This window comes from Epinephelus lanceolatus, chromosome 13 (genome assembly GCF_041903045.1).
Source record: "Epinephelus lanceolatus isolate andai-2023 chromosome 13, ASM4190304v1, whole genome shotgun sequence".
Classification (NCBI taxonomy): domain Eukaryota; kingdom Metazoa; phylum Chordata; class Actinopteri; order Perciformes; family Serranidae; genus Epinephelus; species Epinephelus lanceolatus.
In genome coordinates this window covers 25,285,182-25,308,258 of record NC_135746.1, presented here as the reverse complement: position 1 = coordinate 25,308,258, position 23,077 = coordinate 25,285,182, and the positions used below count along the sequence as shown (strand labels likewise).

The 23,077-nt window shown below is 43.3% G+C and overlaps 1 protein-coding gene across 1 annotated transcript in view; it reads left to right on the top strand.

Annotated features, from left to right (window-relative positions):
• Positions 1 to 201: 201 nt before the first annotated feature.
• susd6 (sushi domain containing 6) overlaps positions 202 to 23,077 on the top strand; it is a 36,796-nt gene continuing 13,920 nt past the window's right edge. The window contains exons 1-2 of the mRNA XM_033648729.2: positions 202 to 474; positions 6,191 to 6,373. Of these exons, the coding sequence (XP_033504620.1) occupies positions 6,232 to 6,373 (142 nt within the window). The 5' untranslated portion in view covers positions 202 to 474; positions 6,191 to 6,231. The remainder of the gene's footprint in view (positions 475 to 6,190; positions 6,374 to 23,077) is intronic.

Here is a 23,077-nt window from a genome sequence, read left to right as displayed (position 1 = left end):
GACATTTCCTATAATGACGCGTGTACCATAATACATGCAAATTTTAGCCTCTACTGGCGACATTTGCGGTTTTTATTGTCCTAAATTTTGGCGTATTTTCCTATTTTGTCCATTTCTTTTGTCTCCGTACCAAACTCCGTGCTTTTATTTTGAAGGCGAGCCCCATGGTTGGCTTGACAGATTAGGATCCGCCCTTCTAACGAGGTCGCCATGGAGACCGCGCGAGAGCGAGGCAGCTGGTAGAGTTCTCACAGCGAGTGTTTCCGCTCACCTAAAATAAAGAGCTGGCGAGCCGAGCGGACCGGGAACAACAGAGCGGTGCTGACGGAACTAGACGACGAGAACATTATTATTTATATATTTGGTGTTAATTCGCCATATTCTGGTTTTGGGGAGTCTCCATTTTTCACGAGCGTTAATGCCTCGACTGTGAAGCAGTGAGAGGAGGGCTCGCCGCTGGTAACCTTTACGTTGGTGAGTCTTGTCTGTTTTTCGCAAGCTAAGCACACACAGGCCACTACGAGCTTTCTTGCGCTTGTCTTTCCTCTCGTCGACGACAGCATTAAAAATATAAAAACACGTTTCGCACGCTAGCGTAACATTCACCATTGACTCAAGGAGAGTAATGAGTTGGCAATTTTGCGTTAAACTAACTAGCTAAAGTGTTAATTAAGCTAGCCGCGTCAACTGACAAACGTTAATAAGCTATCTGTTAACGTTACATTGCGCTTTTTGACAAGTCTGCTGTATTAATTTAGCTGAAATATTTTATTAGACGCCATAAATTAGCTTGACAAAGTGCTTAAAGGTACAATAAAAGCGGAAAACCGGCTGTAGTAGCTAGTTAGTCCTGTCTCTAACAGTTAACAGCTGTAGCGTTACTGTAGTGTTACATTCAAGTACAGTAAAAAAAAAAAAAAACATGTCGGACTATATACAAATTACACATGGTGTTTTAACGTAAGCCTAAGTGAAACAACGATCTAACAACTGTATGTGTAGCTACATTGTTAGAATGGGTTTGCTTTGGTTGTGTCTTTGTTTTTGTCCTGTGTGTGTGTGTGTGTGTGTGTAGTCCTGGCAGCCCACCACACTCTTTGTTTAAATAGCTCGCAGTACAGTTGCACGTGTCGAAGCGTGTGACTCTGCTTTAGAGCTGCCATAAAGGCAGTTGACCACGTTTCATGCAGTCGCAGGGATGTGTTACTGAGCTCTGAGGGTCTGCCTTGCTCGGATATTCCCAACACTGCAATTTCCCACACCCTCGCTTTATTCCAGTAAGAGTTTCTCGATAGGTTGGCAGGGGAGGATATGACACTTAACCACAGCAAAGGGCAGGGAAGTCCAAAGGTGGGCTGTTGTATATTATCATAATGGAGACAAGGATTAAATACATATTGAGGGTTTATGAAGTAAAGTATCTGGGACTAATGTTCCCTCTGAGCAAATAGTTTGGTGGGCTGTGTCTAATATAAGGCTAACCAATGTTTTGATCACGTTGTTGTGCACCACATGTTGTTGTGAGAGTTGAGGTGGTTGTGATCCCTACTTTACATTAAGGTTGGATTTTAGTTTACTTTTTGCACCAATGTGATGATCTAGCTCTAGGTGACTGTTATTTGATGCTCTATAGTCGTAACATATAAAAATACTTTTCCATAATGCTGGATTTTATCCACGTAACCCACCCTAGAGGTGTTCTTTCTTCTCTAACATGATTTATTACCATTGCTGTAAATGTATTCTGCCCCCACGCATATAAAACCCACTGTCACTGAGCGTTGTCCAGACAGTGGGCTACTTTGTCAAGAAGAACAGTGCTCTCCAGACAAATCTAAAAACTGACCAAACATTATGATGTTTGCACTCAGCCATCACTCCACTTTGTCCCCAGAAATTCAGCCAATACAATTTCTGATGGCAACAGTACACAATGTTTGCTTTCATATTTAGAGATAGTTTATTTTGCTGGGCAGTTTGAGTTCTACTTTTTATGGCTTGAAACCTCAAGATGTTTGAGTTAATTTTTCCTAGGTGTCACAATCACTCATTTGACCGCCATTGTTCAGATTAACTTGTTTTGTCTTGACACATTGTACACACTCCGGTCTTTCACGCAGAAACGAGCAGATATACAATGGGCAGCTTTAACGGTTCTCAATTTAAAACCCATTGTGTGACTGCGGTGAGATTTTTATAACTCCCGGTCCAGCATTCAGAGGCTTTTTCTGTTTGACAACATAGCTTAGAGAAAACATCTTGTGAGCAAAGATAAGAACACTGTGCTTGGCTTCAATCCCATTCTCAGATTTCCCCACCTTTCACTACTGTCAACAAAACATCCGACAGTGTTTCCCTTGTTTCATCGTACTGCTCTCTCCTTATGTTCTTTCTTTACACTCTTTTTTTTTTTTTTTTTACTCTTCTCCATCTTTCTGTGTGTTTGTGTCCCCTTCCTTGCGGCAGTACAGAGGGATGCTCGGGCGCTGTGGGGCTTAACACTACAGAATACTTCATAACAAAGGGTCCTTTCTGTGCTGCCATGCAGATCCCCATCTCTGGGCTCCCTCCGCTGGCCCAGGCAGGCTCTACCAGAAGCAGTAGCACTGGGGCCTATTGGGTGGAAATCTCCTCCCGGCTGTTTCTTTGGCACACTGAGTGCTCTCTGTTCCCGGACACATGCCTGTGCTGCTGCTCTCCTTGGCTCCCTTTGCATTCCAGGAGCCTCGGGCAGCTGAAAAACTGCAGTAGCAGCCTGCTAGCTGGCTGGTTGTGTCACTGGTGTCTGAAGTGGAGGGTTGCATAGTTTTTTCCCCCAGTGGAGCACCAAACAGACAGTGTATTTATGCTGGAAAAACCTCAAATTTCTTAATGAAATGGGCCAAAACACTGCTATTTTTAGCAATGTCATTTGGGACTGCAGCTAATGATGATTTGCATTATTGATTTTTTTTTTTTTTTTGAGTAGGTAACATCTTCAGTTTGCATGTTTGTTTAACCAACTGTTAGAAACCCCAAAATATTCAGATTATAATGATATAAAATGGAGAAAATGGCAAATCCATTTCCTGTGTGTATGAAGCCAGGTAACTTTTGCCTTTCTTGCAACATCTGTGTGTATGGGCTGTCATGTTTCATGTCATTGCATGTTTTTTAGTCTGTTAAATCAGCCTTAATGATTTTTGCTTTCTGCATGTATTTGTATTCCTGTCAGTAGCCCTCTGATGGTGCTTCAAGTGTGATTAGATTTATCCCATTCCAGTGACACTAATATAACTATGAGTAGTCATACTGCAATGATGGCTCTAATGTCAGCCATTAAGAATGACATTGTAATGATACTGATAGATATTTAACCTGTGTTGTTTGACTGTTCTTACAGAAGTGGCACTACAAGCCCTGAATTGTGATCTGTGTAAGCTGATGTTACCTGGCTGCATGCAGCTGCCAGCAGGAAGTGTTTGTTTACGTGGTTTGACACCAAATTTTGTTCCAGGAAACGCAGACGCAAAACCTCTTGAAGTTCAGAATAGCAGCACACCCTTTAATGTGATCTGTCAAGCCTGACATCTTTGGCAGTATCTGACAGGAGGCCCACACAGTTGCAAGTTAGAAAGTTGACATCCAAACTTGAAGTATTTCTGTGCTTTTGCTGTCAAACTGCCTGATGTGTTATTAATCAATTAAATGCTCAAGCTTACAGTCAGCGCATTAAAAGCCCTGCTAAAACTTCATTTCAGGCTCCGAGCTATGTTGTTACAGCTAATTGGAAAGCTGTATTTTGTGGGATACCTTAGCACAGAGTTAATGACTTTGTCCTTTCTCAGACGCTCCTGTGTGAAAGCAATTAAGCTAATTCTGCTTAAGTTTTCACTTTGCAAACGCATGGGCCGGTCAATACTTTGCCCTCGGCTTTCTCAGGAGGTCAGCCCTGCATTATAAATGCCATCCCAAGTGGTTATTTACATCCCAACAGGTGCCTTTGAGCCAAACATGTCATTTTTTTTGTCCAGCCTGTGACTTTTGTTTGTCCTTGATATTTCTAAGATGTTCATAGTGAGGACGTCATATGAGTTAGCATAGGGCTTCTCTGTAACCTAGGCCTTAACAGCAGCGCGCTGATCCCAACATGGACAAATGAGTAAGTGTCTATGGATCAAATGGCTGGCACACGTTCCCTGCATGTGGTTTTGACTGTCTGCCCTTTGGCTCAATGCAGTACCCAGACTGTCCTGCCAAATCTGGCTTACGTCACTCTCTCCCACTGGCATGCGCCACATGCAGGTATCTGTCTCCATCCTACTCTAGGGGACATTAGAAAGGTGGCAGGCAGTAGGGGGCCCTGCTGTTTGTTTGTTTGTGTGTGTGTGTGTGTGTGTGTGTGTGTGTGTGTGTGTGTGTGTTGGAAATGTTTAGCCGATAATGGTCATATAAAATGCAGCCCAGTGCAGGACACTCTGACGTGAAAGCACAGGCAGTGTGTTACAAAAACAACCACATATGTGCACGTGTGTTTACAGTTCCTTCCCTCATCACTGTAGTTCTGGCTCGTCTGTGGCAGTGCCAGTGGCCACGCAGCAGATCTGCAATCACATTCGCAGCTCTCTTAAGTGCAACCATGCCATTACTGTAGCCATTAGCTCAGCAGCCTTGTGTAACTGTAATGGGCCCTCTGCCCTCTCTTGAGGATATGCTGGCTGCCAGCAAGCTAGTTCTGCACAAAATGCAACTACTGCTACATCATCCCAATCTATCTGTAGAAACACAACCAGGACTGCGTGCACCTGCATCTCATTTATGTAATGACAGTGCACATCTCGTTGTATCTACCCCCCCAATCAACCTTCAGTGCTTTAAGGAAGTTACTTAAGTTCGCATCATGGAAAGAGATATGCGAAGAGAGGATGGGGGTGTTGTTGTCTGTGTTTTTCCTCCCATTGATTTAAAGGTGTCTCACAGAAACTCTTCATCACCTCCCCTGCTTTTCTCTGCTGTCATCCAGCTGTTTTGGGAGTGCAGTGTTTGATTTATCGTTAACATTTTAAGGTTTTTTGCAGACATTTACAACAGATACCACTTTTTGTAGGTAAAACATAGAGAAATGGAACAGCAACATTTGGTGCAAGGTACAAAACAAAAGCTTATTAGGCTGCTTTTTTTGGCCGATATAAAAAATACTTTACAATCAATGTGTGGGCCATATGAGTGGCTAAAAAGTACAGCAGACATTTCAGAAAGTAGCATCTGATGAAGTTGTCTTTACATAATGTATCCATCAAACTCTGCTGCTAATAACCGTGTGCAGCATATGGCAGAGTAGGATCACAGCTGAGCAGACGGCGGTATGGCATCTGTTTATCATTCAACTGTAAAGTACTGTACCCTCTTTTTTTGCAACACTTTAATAGCTGCATTTGAGGAATCCCTGCTACAGAGCTTTAGTGTACATGCATTTAAGAATACATAAAAAACTAATATTGACCAAATAGCAAATGTGCTAACAACTACTGCTGCCCAAACACAAGGGAGCAGTCTGAAACTTATTGAACTTCTACTTATTTAATTATAAAGCTGCGGTAAAACGCAGGCTCCTCTCCGTACTGTCACAAGTTTTTGCAGAAGTTGCAGTTGTAATCACTGTTTTGTTTTGCGCTGACTCTCTCACACACACTTTTAGCCTCTCTCCCCCTAATGCTCCTACCTCATCAGCAGCAGGGATCTGTTTCCCCGTTACATCATCTACAGCAGAGTGTAATGGCTGGTTTATTTAGTTAGATCTTGTGTCAGAGCCAAAAGTGGGGATCGAGGGGAGATCAGAGGAGCTCTCCTGCTGCTGCTGCCACTGGTGGTTTTTAAAAAAAGAGCGCTGGGAATTGCCGTCTGTCTGCCCGGGGGGTGGTTTAAATAGCAGGATGCTGTTTAAGGAGCTGCGCGAGAAGAGGAAATACACATAGAGTCGTTCTTGACGTTGTTATTATCAGTAAACCAACTGCTATTTGATGACGTGCAGAGAGGGCCTTTTCTCTGTCACTTTCTCTTTCCCATACAGTCGTTAGAGCTCTCTCACTCTATTCCCTCCTGTCTCTCTGTGTTGCTTTTGGTTACATAATCCTCGCTGAATGTTGATAGTAATCCGCGTCCTCCCTCCCCCCTCCCTCTCTATCCCTCCCTCTCTATGTGGCCTGGACAGGTTAAGCCGTAGAGGACTCTCTCTGGTCGCTGGAGGAAAAGATGTGCGATGGAATGGTAGCGTTTCAGACGAGAGCCCTGTCCTCCTCCTCCTCTTCCTCCACCTCCTCCTCTCGAGCCCACAGGCTGGCTGCCTCCGCGCTTCTCCTCCTCTTCACCCTGCTCCCTCATGGTCACGCATCAGGTAAGAAGCAGACGCACAAACACACACATCTTTTTTCTCCCCCTCTCTGTCTCCGCTCCCACATGATACACATCGACTAAACCGCCATCTTCGCCCGTCTCTCGTGAATTGATTGAGCTTATTTTCCCCTCTGTCTTGCAGGTCAGTTTGATTAAATTGGCTCGCTTTACCCTTGGGTCGGTCAGGTTGCTCTGCTTCAATCCCACCCACTCTGTAAATCTATTCACTGCCCTAATGAGTCACAACCGTTTTCGTCTGCTGTATCGAGTGAAACAGAGAGATGATGTTGTCTGCGGTCACATTGCTGTCATAAGGTTTTAATCAGCCGTGACATTTAGCGTCCTCTGAGAGCTTTTAGCACGGCTAGCGAGCTTTGGTTATTGCCCCAAAATAACCTTCAGATCAGGTTATGATCTTAGGTTAGTCATTTTGAATGTAACGTATCAGGTTTTTTGATTGTGGTCTCATGCAAGGAAATCTGGTTCACACGTGGAGATTAAAGTGAACATAGGTAACCACAGGACCTATAAAGCTTGTGCTCTTTTTGTTCCCTGTAAAATAATACAATGTTAATGGAATGTACTCACTGAACTCCATCACTTGTGCCAGCTTTCCTTTCACTTTAGCCGTTCAATGTTCCAGTCCCCCTCCCCCCCCACGCAAACACACACACACACACACACACACATGCCTTCCCACACACACACTACCCTCACATAGCCAGCTTGTGAAATGTGCCAGATGTCCTTGCCACAGAGAGGAGGCAGGCAGACTGTGTATGTGTGAATAAGGAAATGTGTGTGTGTGAGGGGAGGTTTAAGGCCCCGAGATGCTTTAAAGCTTTAATTGATTAACTTTCGTGAATGCCTTTTAAATAAATGAATGTGTGTGAGAAACAGTAACAGAAGGAATAGAGGGAGAGAGATGGGTGGATGGGCAGGGGGAGGGCACTGCTGATCCCAATGGTATCATCTCTCTCTCTCCCTCTGTCTTATGTAATACACATGATTCATGTGGAGCCCAGAGGGGCTGGTATCACGCTCACGTTCTGCATCCAACACACTCACACACATACACTGCCTACCAATACCAAGGAGATGTGTCCTCAAATCCCCGGCCCACGTGCTCTGTGTACTGTATTTGTGTGTGTATGTGTTATTTTTTTGTGTGTGCGCCGCATACTCGCGCTATCCGTGCATGTTATGCATTTAACGCACAGGTTAAGGCTGTACCTTAAAGTTCTGTGACTCCATGCACTAAAAGACACACCCTCTATTGACCATGTTCGTGACAGTTGGCACATTACGAGGAACAAATGTGCACTCGAATGTTTCTCTTCAGTTCCCATGATGCACCTGCGCCTTTAAGACTGCCAGTCAACTGATGGAAAAGGACAGATAGTTCTCTAGACTCCACCACCAGGACTATTTTCAACTGGCTTGTTTAAAGATGATTCATGAACTGCTTGGTCTCAATCTCAATAGATGCTTTAAAAAATCCTCATGGACAACACGCCCATTCAAATGTTACATTCATGTTTTTAAACATAGTCTCTTTTCTTTTCATACAGACACTTGCATTAATTTTACGTTGTAGTTATGTTAGTTTTCAAGAATATAATGGAAAATTCTATGAGTGAGCTGACAATGATACAAGGGTTATTTTTAGTCGTTGTCATAGCAGTGTATTTGTAGCACAATTACTTCCTTATTGTACACAGGGCAGTATTCATGCTGACTCATGGTTCAACAGTTCGGGCTCTTCAATGTGGTGTTAAGCACTTGATAATTGCTCTCCTGCATTAAATGAATGCAGGATAATGCTTCTAGCTAATCTGTATTGAAGTAAACCTCCTCCCTAACCTGTTAATGATGATTGAGTACAGAATTTTGTGATTTCTGATGAGGGCGTTCTCAATTCAGGCAGTGTAGCATGAATATTTAAACACACATCACAAGCCAGTTATACTGAGGAATGAAAGATTTAGAGTTGTAGCTCCGTGATAACAGAAGTAACAGAATGAAATGCAAGAGGATTTTACGGATCTAAGTCCTGATCATACAAGACAAGATGACACCTTAATGCTTATTGATAAGGAAAGGGTTCTCTTCATTGCAGCAAAAGGCAGAGGACACAGCCGGGAAGTGAATATAAATCACAGCAGACACAGCAATCACAATACCAAAACAACCAAGACAGGCATTGCAGCATTTACAGCATGGAAGTATGAAAATAAATCTATAATTAGATGAATTATCATAAAGGTGAGGCATATTTAAGGTCCTCATGTCATTAGTTCTCCTGTTCACCGTCCTGCTTCTCTCTCCTGCTCAGCATACATAATTCACATAGGTAATCCCTTGACGTGTTCCAGGGATGGAGATTGCTCTGAAAATTTACATGAATATGAAATTTCATCACTGCTGACAGGCTTATTCCAGACTCATACAAATAGCAGCGTGCAATATGAATAGAAATGGATACCAAAAAAAAGAAATACTGTACAGCATTTGCATATTAGAGCAAAATCTCTAAACACCAGAGACAACATAGAGCTGCATCAAACCTCTATTTTTGGTCCATGGAGGTTTGTGTGTCACTTTTGGTATTTTGTGGATGTTGCTCTTTTAAGAAATTTGGCCTTCAAGTGATGTGAATTAAGACGGAGAGACAGGGTGATAGACAGTAAAGGTCGGGGCACTCTTTGCTCCCATTTGTGGTTCTTTTAACAGTGAAAGGAAAAGCTATAAGCTTCCTCATTGGTGGCTTCGTGGTCTCTGTAGAAAGGTCACAACAACAATTTCTTGTACCTGTTAATGCGTTCTGTTAGGAAGTAGTCACAAAGCCTTCTGTGGCCGGGGTATTTTTAGAACCAATCCAAGTCCAACCCATGTCTTTTTATCTGTTGTTCGGCTGCTCATTGTAAACAGGATTACCAGCATGGTGTCTGCTGCGCTAATGTAAATGGCTGAATCAAATTTGAGTTTGTGATTACTGCGTATGATTACATTTGTGTTAATGATTCAGGACGTTTTACTAAAAGTAGCAACGTTCTAAAAAAAAAAAACATCTTCTGCATTCAAGCAGAGTGCCAGTAAACAAACAGAGCAACAAAGCGGCACTCTGGGTTTTGTGTATGCACAAGATAAATGGCATCAGTCTGGAGGATTTTCAGGGCACGGTGCAAATATCGCTTGTTTCAAGTCTTTTCTGAGTCTTTCTGACATCCCACTAATGTTGGCTGCATGGAGCTCAGTTCCTAATATGGTGTCAGTTCTTTACAGTGAGCCTTTGTGGTTTGTTTTAGAGGAAGTGGACCCAGACAGTGAGTCAGGACTGACAGAGTAAAGATGGGAACTCTGAGTGCCAGAGGGTCTATTCACACAATCACATGGCGTGTTTTCTGCTGTATCAGTGTTGTCAGGAGGCAAAGAGACTCGGACCATCCTTGTGGGTCCACTTAAACAGATAAACGATGCTCTCTAAAAACCCATTGTCTTCTGAAGTTGAGTTAAAGCTGTACAGGAAAGTGCCAGCGAGGACCAGAAGTCTCCCACAAACAAGCCTGCTGTGTGCTCTGTGTGGCGGTGACGTTTATGTATGTTGGTGTGTGAGAACGGGAAATGGCCTTCTCCTGGCCTGGAAGAAAAGTGGAGTCATAGGGTAAAGTCAAGAGCAGGGGGAGGAGAGCGAGAGAAGCAGCAGAGAGCTGCCGCACTAATTTCCTCTGGGATTCGTGTTTGTTTTTGACAATCGATTGTTGTCCGTTCTTGGCTTGAGTTGAATACATTTTTGCTCCACCTGATGAAGGCCTATTGCACAAACAGATCCCTTTGTTTTGGCAGGTCTTGCATCACTGTGCAGGACCAACCCAAGGATGTGAGGATGTTTTTTTTCTCGAAAGTCAAGCTCAAGGAAAGAGACTCGACAACTCCCTCTTTCTTTTTAATAACAGAGTAGACTCCAGTGGCTAGCATAGCGTCATTGCTCCGACCACAGAGGAAAATATCTGAATGAGCCATGCCCTACTTCAGGCATCTTCAAACAGCTGTAGTCTTTGAAACTTGTTGCCCTCTGTAGCCAAACAAAAGTGTGTGTGTTTGTGTCTGCATGCACATTGTTGGTTTCCAGCCCTCACAGAAAGTTTGCTAGATAGGCTGGGTATACAAACAGCGCAGCCTGAGGGGGGGAAGCAATGGGTCCTGTGCAATTAACTGTTCAGAATAGTCCCCTAAAGTCCTGTTAGCATGGCAGTTTGCAGGTAGGAAGGAGTAAAGCAATACTCTGGCTACTGGCTCCTTTCTGAAATGTGAGAACAAAGAGGGCTTTTAGGGGGGTGTTGGAAGCCACGGGCCAAACCACAGCAAGCTGGATCTCCGCTAGATCACCAGTCTGCAATTAGGACTGCTAACTCACTCAGTGTGTGTATGTGTGTGTCTGAGAGAGAGTATGTGGGGCACAGCACAGCCACTCTTCTATGATGTCTCTGTTCTTCTCTCTCTTTCTCTCTTTAAGGCTCCAGCCATTAGCCAGGTGAGACCAGAACCCATTAGCGGCAGTCTGGTCGAATCCATCAGCCTTTCTCTTTCATTACCTGTGTGTTTATCACTTGAGCCATCACTCTCTGCTCTCACCCTGTGCCACTTAACAGCTCTCCCACCCAATCAAGCCCTAAAGGGAATCTTTAACCGCCTCACCAGACAAAGAAATGCCCCATAGAAACAGATAACTGCAGTGCGGACAGGCGACCGTTTCATTCACTGTTAACAGTTGACCAGACAGTTGCATTACTTGGTGAAGATCCCAGGTGGCTAGGATTATTGTTGGCTACACAGCAGTGCCACTTCACCTGGCATCAGCGTACCCTGCTTGGACAGTGTCCACCAATTCAGTATGGTATAGTCCAACAAATGCAAGACTTTAACCCAGGGGACTAGTGTCTGAGTATAACAAACAACAATATCGGTTGTAGCATTTGTGCCACTCTAAGCTGGGTGCATTTTAGTGACACAGCAATGTCTTTCCAGCCCTGTTTGTGCTACTGAAAGCAGGGTGCGACACACAGCTGCCTTTCTAGCTCAATTTGTGCTGCTGAAATCAGGTTGTTTGTTAGCGATACACTGCCATCTTTCCAGCACCGTCTTTGCTACTCTAAGCTGTGTGCATTTTAGCGACACACCGCCGCCTTTCCAGCTGCGTATATGCTACTCAAAGCAGGGTGCTTTTTTTAGCAAAGCACAGCTGCCTTTCTAGCCCAATTTGTGCCGCTGAAATCCGGTTGTTTGTTAGCGATACACTGCCGTCTTTCCAGCACCATCTTTGCTACTCTAAGCTGTGTGCATTTTAGCGACACACCGCCGCCTTTCCAGCTGCTTATGTGCTACTCAAAGCAGGGTGCTTTTTTAGCAACGCACACAGCTGCCTTTCTAGCCCCATTTGTGCCACTCAAAGCTGGTTGTTTGTTAGCGACACACTGCCGTCTTTCCAGCACCGTTTGTGCTACTCAAAGCAGGGGGCTTTTTAGCTACACACCGCCTCTTTTTCCAGCACTGTTTGTGCCACTCTAAGCTGTGTGCATAGCGACATCTGTAATCTTTTCCCGGCCATAATGAAATAGTTTTGTTGTTTAAACCTAACACTGCTGACCCTTTTTGCTGCCAGCCTCCTCCACATCAAGATACTCTGTGTGTTCACATTTTTTTCCTGATATTTTTCAGTGTGTGTGTGCTGTGTGTTGGCCACCATCTTGTTATCTGTCCACATGTGACAGGTGCTGTGTAGTAAAGGTTAATGAATGTCAAAACAGGAAATGGTGGCACTAACAGCACCAGACACACCAACGTTCAAATCTGATAACACACAAAATAAGTTGAGATATACGGAGCATTTATAACCAAGCTGTTACTGGTTATTTGTTATGCTAATGCGATGGATGTGATGTTACAACATCTGCAGTTATTACTAAAAACACTATGTTACTTTGCATTGTTCAAAGCTTTGTTTTTGGGCCTCTCTCCAGAACTTGAGAATTATTTGGAAGCTACATTAACGCTGGGGAGAAGCAAGGCAGTTCGTAAATTGTTTTCCAGTGAAATGTGTGTGGTTGTCTGAAGCAGCAGGCAGTCATAATGATTTCCAAAGGGCCTCATCTGAGGGACCAGCCTGCTGAGTAGAGGACATCTCTGACTAATGAGCAGCTAAATATATCCCCCAGCCTCCTGTCTTCTGTTGCTTTTGCTTCTGTTCACTCATTCAGTCTTTTATTCATTCTTTTGCTTTAGTTTTTTCTTTGCTTACATTCTGTGTTTTTGACCATCTTTGTACTTTCTTGTTTGTGTTTTGTGTTTTTGTGGATGTGCATTGTCAAGCTGTCTCCTTAAAATCTTGCCAAAGTACATATTCATGTTAATCGCTCTCTTTTTTTTAAAAAAAAAACAAAAAACAACTCTGTTCTGTCTCCCATTTTCTCATTCTTCCTTCGTCTGTCTTGTTTTTTTTTCCCTCCTCTTTGATGTGTGTTTTTCAGGCCCACTGAAATGGTGTGGGCTGATTTTTTCGTTACACCGTTAGTCAACAGCAGCATCCTGTTCAAACAAGTTCATCAGCTTACACATAAAGGCACAGAGCATCCTACACGCATGCTGAATTTGCCAATGGTTGAGACATCCACGCTGTGTCAGACTGCGAGCATCCATGTCAGAGCTCGTGACGCATGAACAGCATGAATGGTTTTCTGTGGGACAGTACGGGAGGTCAGAAGGTGATATCTCGATGACAAGTTAAAGGTTTATTCATCTATCCGGTTTGGCTTTTTACCATTTTCTCTTCATCACTGGGACATTTTTTAACTGTACACTGATTGAAAGTGAAGAACAACATCCCCAGTTTGGTTACAGACCAAAGAGATAGCAATTGTTGGCTAACCTTGGTACTGTAGCTGCGTCACAATAAAACTTTCCACAGGGCTTCAGACTAGCTTTTGACAGTGGTTTCACCTAACTTTTTCATTTAGGTACAACAGCACATTTTTTAGGTGCACCTTAAATTTTGCACTGTGCCTAACATTTTAGGTGTTACCCTACTTATCAGTTATGTAGATAAAAAAAAAAAGGAGAGGCGGTATCAGGATTAGCCATCTTATCGAGGACAGGGGAGACAGGTGGTGGCACAGTTATCTCCACTGATCATGTTGGGTCTGGGCTGGGTCTTTCAGGCCCTATAACACAGGATTCATAGTGGACGTGGAGCGCTGCACTGATTTTTCATGGAGTGCTTCCTTTTGGTGCCGATGTTATCAATGGGGTTATTCTCACAGGACGCGCCGTGATGCCGAGCTGTGCGGCCAGCTTGCAATCTGCAGCGATAGTTTAGGCTTCTGGTCTGTTTTTTCCGTGGGTTGTGAGCGAGAAAACACATTGATAATCTATAATGAAATATATTAAGGATATAACATAAATGATATGTAGTGATATGTGCACCCCAGGCTTCTACATATTTGGAAGTTGTGTCTCAACAGAGATCGAGAGAGACAAGTTGACACAAATATAGCGAGTACTGACGGATGGCTGTGCGACACTTGACATATTGGGGTGTTGTCGTATCTGTGTGTACATGGCGTAACGGGCTCTGCAGAATTTTTCTTGACAAACAATCAATAGTTCTCCTAACTTTGAATTACTGGTATGTTTTACGGTAAAGGTTGTGATATCGTGACAGAGTAGGGGTGCTATCACACAATGAGGGTGGGGTAAAACGTAACACCCCACACACAGACCTGCTATAAAATGTTTAGCCCCACTTGAAAGACTGTTGGTCTCACTCTTGAGTCCTGTTCTAGCAGTTTTTGTGCTCTTAATGCGAAGCAGCAGCAGCAGCAGCAGCAGTAAATGTTTGGCTTGCATTAGCACTATCTTAAAAATGGCAATTACAACTCCAACCCACAGAAATTCTTAGGTTCGACAGCAGCTACTAAAGTACTGACAGCTGGATATAACAAGAGTTTTACTGTTTTTTTTTAAAACAGTGCTTAAAATGATGACCGTCAGTTTAGCACAACAACAGCTCAGTCGAGGGTGGCAGCTGTCATGTTTGGACTGAAATATCACTGGCCTTTTAGAAGAAATGCACATTGAAGTTCAGTGTGGAAATACATACGGTCATGTCCCAACATGCCACAGCTGTAGAGACAGTAGCAATGGGGCAATACTGTTCTGCATCATGCACAAACCCTCAATTTGTTGACGCAGCTTTTTACCTTTAGTCATCTGTAGCTGTGATGAAAACTTTTACAAGTTTACTTGATTAATAACTCATCCAACGTGTGAGTAGGTTAATCAAACACAGTCAGGCTGCAGATAAAATAAACCACTTGATGTGACAGGCTTGAGCTGAGGGGAAGGGCTGGGCTGTACATGTGCTATCCTGCTGCATATGTGTTGCTTGTTGTCATGGGGTGGAGATGGCATACAGCTGTTTCTCTTTAGCTGACTGCATTTCAGCAGAAACGGCTTCATCACTGCTGTCTCATTTTCGGCCGTTACTGCTTCAGTACATGTTTAATAGAGATTGTAAATAAGGGGAGGAGAGGGGATGACACTTCACAACCCATGATTCTTAGCTGATCTCACTCCAGAGGGGAGTCGGAGCATAGAGTTTGGTTCAGAACAGCACCCCTGGAGCTGTTAGAGATTAAATGCCTTTCTTAAAGACACTTCAGTACGGAGCACAGTTGCTGACTCGTAGGCCTGACCCTGGGTCCTCACTTAAAGTATGGTCTCTCTAGTTTCTGCACCACCCTCCTGACACAGCTAGAATACAGTTAGTCTCATTTTAGCCAGCAGTATGTGGCAATTAACATTCACTGTTCTCTGTCTACCTCTCATTAGTCCCTGTTTTTTGCTTTGCTCTGTCCAGTCTCATCCCTCAAACTGTAGACAGTCCATTAGATGGAGCGTTGAGGTGTTTAGTGGCCAGTTGGCGTGGCTCCACTCTAATGCCCTCTGTCCTTATTACATCATCTGTAAACAGCTCTCTGCAATAAGCAGCAGCCACGAAGCAAAGGTCTTTGTACAGGCTACACAGGAGTCCATTTGGATAATTGTGTCGGGATTTATGGGAAGCGTGCATTGCTTCGTATGTCATATCTATATTTATTTGCATATGTATTTGTATAAGCCTATAGATGTATAAATTAATCTTTGAGTTTATATTTAATTTGAAAGTAATAACTAAGGATGCACCAAAATGAAAAGCCGAATAATATTAAACGCTTGGCCGAATACCGAGTACCGAATACCGAATATCGTTGTTTAGTTTTTCATTAGTTTTTGCAGATGAACCCCCTCCAGATTAGTGTTGTCACGGTACCAAAATTGGATCCCATTGTACGATACCAGTGAAAATATCATGGTTCTGAGTAGTATCACAATACCACAGTGAAAATGAGGCAGATGTGCCTTTTGTCATTTATGAAAAGATAAATCACTTTTCTATTATAGGCTACATCAATGATATTTCAATGGAATAAATTACTTATTGACTTATTCATACTTCAAAAACAGCATCAAGTGTGAGTGATGAACATAGGGGGTTTCAAAATAAAATAAATAAATAAAATAAGAATCAACCAGCCACCTTCCTCCCCTGACAGTCCCTTCATAAGTAAAGAACAGTCCCTAAAGTGCGGTGAGGTTTGTGGGCCGTGAACGGCTCGTTTCTCCTCTGACACGTCACATACCTGTGTTCGGCTGTTCAGGTACTTCTGGCCAGTCCACACGCCAAGAAGAGGATATTATTGGAGCCGACTTATCCGTCGCCGGTAAGCTGATGGCCGCCATATTTGACAGGAATACATTACTGTCTGTGTCTGTGACCCCCGTTCAACCCACAACCGGTGGGATTCGCCTTTCGTTTCTGCTGGTGGTTGAAATCTGTAGGCTGCTAGCACAGCGTGCTGAATGATGTAAGCCTATTTTGCTCGCTGCTCCTGTCAAAAAAAACTATTTTTAGTCGCAAATGCGAGTGCAGTGGGGGACGGATCGCCACACTGCTGACATTTTACTCCGCGCGTCATACTGTTTGATTGCGTCATCAAAACACGCCGCTATTATTCGGCCTTGCTTTTAACTTATTCCACCGAATACCGAATGTGTGTTTTTTTGCAATATTCGGCCAAATATATTCGGTTACTGAATATTCGGTGCATCCCTAGTAATAACAAATGGACATCACAAGCTATCAGGGTCTAAAGGAATCTTTGCCAGGAAGGTCAAATAATCAATTCATAATGAGTAGTGTGAGCAACCTTCGCATTTGTGAAGCTGCAACCTGCAAATATTTTTTTAATACATAAATAACTGGAGATCTGATTAATTTTCTGTTATGCTAATCCTTTCAGCTGCATAAGTCATGTTATTTTTAACAGCTTGTGTTTATGTGTGTGGGCTGGAGCCATTGTTATTAACTGTAGATGGCAGTTGGGCATGAGTCAGACAGGATGACTTCTAAGTTACAGCCAGCGTTGTCCAAAATGTCAATTTATCGATACTTATCGAATCTGAATATTTGAAATGGTTTAACAGTTATTTTCCATAGTAATAATTATACACTGGTACCAGCTGCTTTTTCTTGCTCTCTCTTATCGTCAGTGTTAGCCACAGTCATTTGGCTCATCTCTGCTTCTAACCAAGAAATAGTTGAAAAAATATCAATATTTTTCAAGGTTTTGTATTGAAATTAGAAATGCCAGTGTCATGACAACACTAGTTACATCATTAATTTCAGTATGTGTAAGTAACTATATTGTTTATTGTGCTGTGCTTCCTTTCACACTCTCAGTCACTCACATGGCTGCAAGTTACAAGGTAGTGTAGGTGATGTTGCCATGCTTTTTTTTTACTGGCAGTAGGCCCATCTAGGCTTTGGATGATGGAATTTAATTTCTGTGTATCCATCCACAAACTGTTTGCAGTGCTGTGAGTCTAGTCTGCGATATAAACAGTACTTTGTGTCTTCTTCATGATGATAAACAGTATTTTGTTGGTAACTCTCACTGGACTTCTTTACTGACAAGGAAATCCCCCAAAATCAAGTAGTTCTGGCTCAAGTTAAATTTGTCTTCCAGAATTTCTGCACTTCCTCAATTTAACTTTTTGTTGTACACCATGTTAGGTTTCAGTATGACAGTATATTCACAGGTATCAGTTTAAGTTCAGTTTAATCCAGCAGCAGTTTTGTCCAACTCGTCTTGACGTGGCTTGCTTGGCTTTTACTTGAGGCCAATGGATAGTTTCCCAGGAGCTTAATATTTTTTCTTGGGAATGTTTTGCTGTTACTGCCAAATAAAGGTGGAGGCCGTTGCTAATCCTGGCTTTTCTACTCTGCTCAGTTGGACTGATGTAGAGATACCAGGGAGTGGAGATATTCTCATCAAGCTTTTCTTTTGTGTCCATTCCAGATCCAAGTCCTTTAAATATTCAGCATCTAACACTCTTGCTAATGCACATTTATGTGTGAACTGAAATTGCTGGCTGCTTTCTTGTGTGGTCGTATGCTCACTATTGTGTTGATAGAAACAGCAGTTGCTCTACAAGGAACAAACAGAGATTCAGAAAAGGATCAGGCTTTGAAGTATACAGCCGATAAGATCTATCAAAAAATGCCTGGATTGTACCTGAGGCAGCCTTAACAGCAACACTTAAAGTATCTGCACTTGCTTGTGACAAGTACGTCCTTTGATCAGCTTCCCTTTGTGATCGGTAGCAGTTTCAGTTTTTAGTGCTCTGTGTTGTGTTTTGAGGTGACAGAAATCTGCACTAGCCTATATGTTTTTTTGAACATAAGCTCCTTTCACACATGCACTGCAAAACTGAAATTATTTAGACATTACACAGAGGAGCTGTACATGAGAACGCACATGTCCGAATCAGCTGAATCAGTCATTAAACAGACTATATCCTTCCAGCTCTCTAGTGCAACGCCTGTGTCCTGTCTGATTGAGCTCACGTGTGAATAGAGCAGGTAATTGTCCCTAGAATTCACAACATGTGAGTGGGTGAGTTTATGATAATCCTATCTTGTGGCCCTCTTGAAACTGGAAAAAGAAAACGTGACGGTGAATATGATCAGTCATTTACACTAAGACGGCAACAAAAATGTCTAACTGGAGAGATCACATGATTGGGGAACCTCTGTTGATAAGGGCCAAAGCTGAAATCGTCAGACAAATTAAAGAAACAGCAAGAAACTCTGTTGTTGATGACAAAATTAAGAACCAGCCACAGGACCACAGTGCAGTCCGCATGATGTCCTGCCCCTCGACTAAACCAAGACATTGTCTAGAGTTTTTGTTAGAAGACCACTGCACGGTATGACAGTGTGTAAGAACTGAGCGGCAATTCTGGCTCCAAAAATCCAAGATAATGACAGCCAAAATGGCAAACTCGATTCTTTAAAATGGGAGCTCACAAACCAGTGGGTAACGTTCATTATTTCAATACAGTCTATGGTAAGAAACCACTGTTACCAACAAACAGCATACCACTTCTCTCAGCAGAGCGGTCTGCATGTGTTCAGAGGTTACACACTTGCTGCCATTTGTTTTTCCCCTCGGTGACTTGCAAGAGCAGTTGCTTTATCAAAGTTCATTTGGAGTGTATCAGGGTGATGATGGCTGTAACAGTGACCGCATTGTTGAATCATTGGAGTTGTAATGCAAAGTGCGGGACACCCGTTTTTTTCTCCCTGCCTCTTTGTGTCTAATATAAACCACCATAATCATACATCCTAAATCCTGCTGTAAGTCTCCCTGCTCTCTGCTATATGACTGCTCCATTTAAAATAGCTTTCCTCCTCCCTGTTGTGTTGTCTGTAGTACAGAGTGTGCTGTGCTATTGCAGTGAACCTGTTCACCAAACAGTCTGAGCATGCAGGTTAAGATCAGTTCACCAGAACAGATACACCAGCTGCAGACTAAGCTTTGTCTCGCTGCAGTTTTAAAAAATTTCCATACTATTACAGCTCTCAATGGACCTGAGCTGCCCTCCCCTCAGTGGTACTTCCAACATATCAGCGTGCCAGCCCTGGTAAGCAGGGTTGGGATTATCTCCCTGACTTTCACCTTCAACAAATGTCCCAGACTCAGCACTCATACCTCCGCTGGCTGGCAAGCCCAGGCTGCTGAAATATGATCAGCCCACAGTTGCATTGACAGTTTTTAGGGGGGGGGGGGGGTTGTCTGAACACATGCACGTGTGTGTGGGAGGGGTCCCACACACTCTTTTGTTTTGCTCTGAAAGCTGAGAAGAAGGAATGTCTGCCTCCCAGCTGTCCTCAGCAGTGCGGGTGAAGAAAAGAGAAGGGGGAGCTCACTGTTCGCCTTCGCTAACATCCTCCCATCTGTTACCCAAGGGCAGTGTGTGTGTATGCTTGTATCTTTGGGGTTGGAAAGAGGGTCACACAATGGTGATACCCCCCACCTCCTGCTTTCACCCATTTTGGCCTCACATGCATATTTAACCCTTCAAATGCAAAGTTGTCTGTTGTCCTGTTCGGAGGCACGCTGCTTAAATCTGTCGCTGTGCCCCGTCCCTCAGCAAGCAGGGACAATGGGGTGTAATGGCAGCACACGTGGCTTGCTAAATGCATCGCAACAGCAGGGGAGGAACGGGTGGGGAGAGGGAAGATGTTTCTGTCTGTTCAGAGACTTCCTTCACCCTGGGTGTATGCAGCAGCAGGCGTGTTTGTTTCTGTGTGTTGCAGCTGTGGGAAAAGATGTGACAAGCGGACGGCGAAGTTCTCTGGAAACGCTCTTTTGGGAGCCCACAGCTGCTTGACTCATGTTTTCTGGCAAGCTTCCTGTTTACTGTAGAAATGACACTGTTGGCTTTGACACCAGTGTACAATACGGACACTGGTTGGCCTTTTTTAGGAGTGTGGGGTGATGATATGAGTGCCCACCGCTCCATCTGACACTCCTACCCCTAACCATCCACACACACGTATTCTCAACACAGATAGGATGTCAGTGAGCAACACAAACCCGTTGTTTACAAAGGCGCCTTGGGACACTTGCAACCTACACTTGCATAGTGAGTAAACTGTCCGCCTGTATCTGTGTGTACTCAGGCTTTTGTATAAATGTGCCGGCACCACCCTCACACTGCCTCCCTGCTCTTCATCCTCCTCCGCCTCCTCCCCCCTTCCTCCATGGTTACGTCCCTCCACCTTCCACCAGAGGCCCTGGAGATGGAACAACGGCGCTTTTTGAAAAAATGGGTTTCATGCTTTGAGGTTTCAGCTTTGTTCTGCATTCTTTCTGCCCTACAGTAATACAAGTCCACCTTCATGAGCTGTTTTTTTTTCCTCCGAATTTTCTTTCCCATAACCTTTCCCCCTGTTTAACAAAATCTGCTTTTCTCTTTGAGTCACTCCTCAGCTGTTATGAGAGGGCAGGATATGAAAGCAGAAACGAGCTGTGTGTCAGTGTTACAGCATGACGACTTCTCACTCGCTCGCTGTCAAATATGACACTGCTAGTATCGCTCAACCTGACACAAGCGTCCTATGTTACAGTCCCGTGTCACCCACCCAGGTCAGCACGCAGCCAGTCGTGTCACCTCATACTCTGTGAAGTGTCTCTCACTGAAAGCTCATCTGTGATGTTTGTGTATATGTGAAAGGAGGAGGCTCACTCATATACACCTTGTATCACATTTTGCAGTTACACTATTACTCACCTAATAATTTAGTGTTTATAGCTTCACTGTCAATTGGTTTAAAGCAAGATGTATGTATGATACCTGAAGTTTATTTAACTTAAACGTTCTAATTTTGTATCTTGTGATGGACCAGTCTAGTCACTTTGAATTTAAGGACTTAGGAGACCTATCTCAGATGTGTCATTTTAACCAACCTACAAACAATTCTTTGTAGTTTATGATCCAGCAGATGAAGCAAGGACATAAAGGGTTCCTCATTTTTCAGAACACAAAATGCGTGTTAAAAAGTTTGATAAGGATTGGTGGCATTAATCTTGTGAATGGTGGCGCTCATCAGCCCATCAGTGGGTGTGTCAGCTCCCGCAGCCATCACCTCATTATGTCCTTGAGCTGTGCTCTTGTGTTGCTTCGAGCTCTGGCGCTTGTCTAGCCTTGTGGTCCTGTAGTATGCGCTACCTTGAGCTAGTAGAGTTGATGCGTCACTTATCGAGGTGTAAGTTGTACTTGCTTTATAGTATAAAGTTCCGTCACTCAATGATGCTTGGACTCATTTAAATCAATTTGCACACATGTGGTTTTTATGATATTGACAGTTCAGTTGAACTTTTCACCCCGCAGTCAAACAAGTTAATTTGCATCGCCATTGTCTTGAAAACAGATGCCTGTGCACATGTGAGTAAACACACTGCAGCGTTGTCTGCTTCCTGTTCTGACTGTAACAGCAGTGTTCAAATATCACTAATGCAACAAATATTACAAATGTATTTATTCGGGGTGCACGTTTACCTGTTTTAAGGTAAAAGTGGTTGCCACTGGGAGCAACCAAAGGCCAAGAACTGGTTGCCAAATTCTCAAATTGTTTGCTAATGACAACCTGGCAACCATTACTGTCGAGCCCTGTTAATAATAATCAGTGAATTGTTTCAGTCATTTACTGGTTCCAGCTTTTCAAATGTCATTAAACTCTTAATTAAATATATTTAGGGTTTGGCCTGTTGTTGAAATGCGTAATCCAGCAAGTAATTTAATCAATTCTGAACATACAGCAGTCTTGCAATAAATCCTGCCTTCAAGATGGTTCAGTTTTTGTTGGATCTGTTTTGGAGAAGTGTTGATTCAGTTGTTTGTTTCATTTTGGAGGCTGCCATTGGTGCTGCTGTCAAACTGTATTACATTATACTGACAGGTATTTATATTACTCAGTCTACACCATTTATCCCAATTATTTACTTGAATATTTAAAGTCATAAAATGGTGAAAAATGCCCATTAGAAGTTTCTAGAGCCCACGGTGATGTCTTTAAATATCTTGATTCATCTGCCCAATTGTGCAAAATCCAAATATTGTCAGTTTAATATCATAAAATTGAAAATATTACATAAACTTCAGTCTTGAACAGGTGAATCTTTTCTTTCTCTGCTCGAAAAATATCAGAATGAAAATCAAAACTGTAGACTCAGTTGCTACTGTACTTCCTTTGTTGCATGTCACCCCCCCTCTCTTCCCACCTCCCCATTTCCTATCCTCAGCTATACTGTGAGCTGTCCATTAAAGGCAAAAAATCCCAAAAAAGTAATACAGAATAAAAAGATATTTGAGCAACTACTATCCACCAATGGCGTGAATGAGCCCTCCTTTCTCCAACACTACCCCGCCATGGGCTCTGCTGCACTGTACTGCGCTCTAATAACAACAGCTTGGCTAAAAATCCCGTGGATTATCGGGGGAGACGGGGGAACGTGGCAAAAAACAAAAACACCCGTAGCTCACAAATGACAGCGACATCATCAAAAACAACACAGGACTTGGCGAGGGGCCAGCAAAGGAACAAAAACATATTTACCAGGCCAAAGAGAGCATCATCATCCTCTTGGTCTTTACCCTAATCCAACACACAACCCCCCCGTAGCATACATTCACACACACAAATTCCCCTGCTCCTGGATACACTTGAACACACACACACACACACACACACACACACACA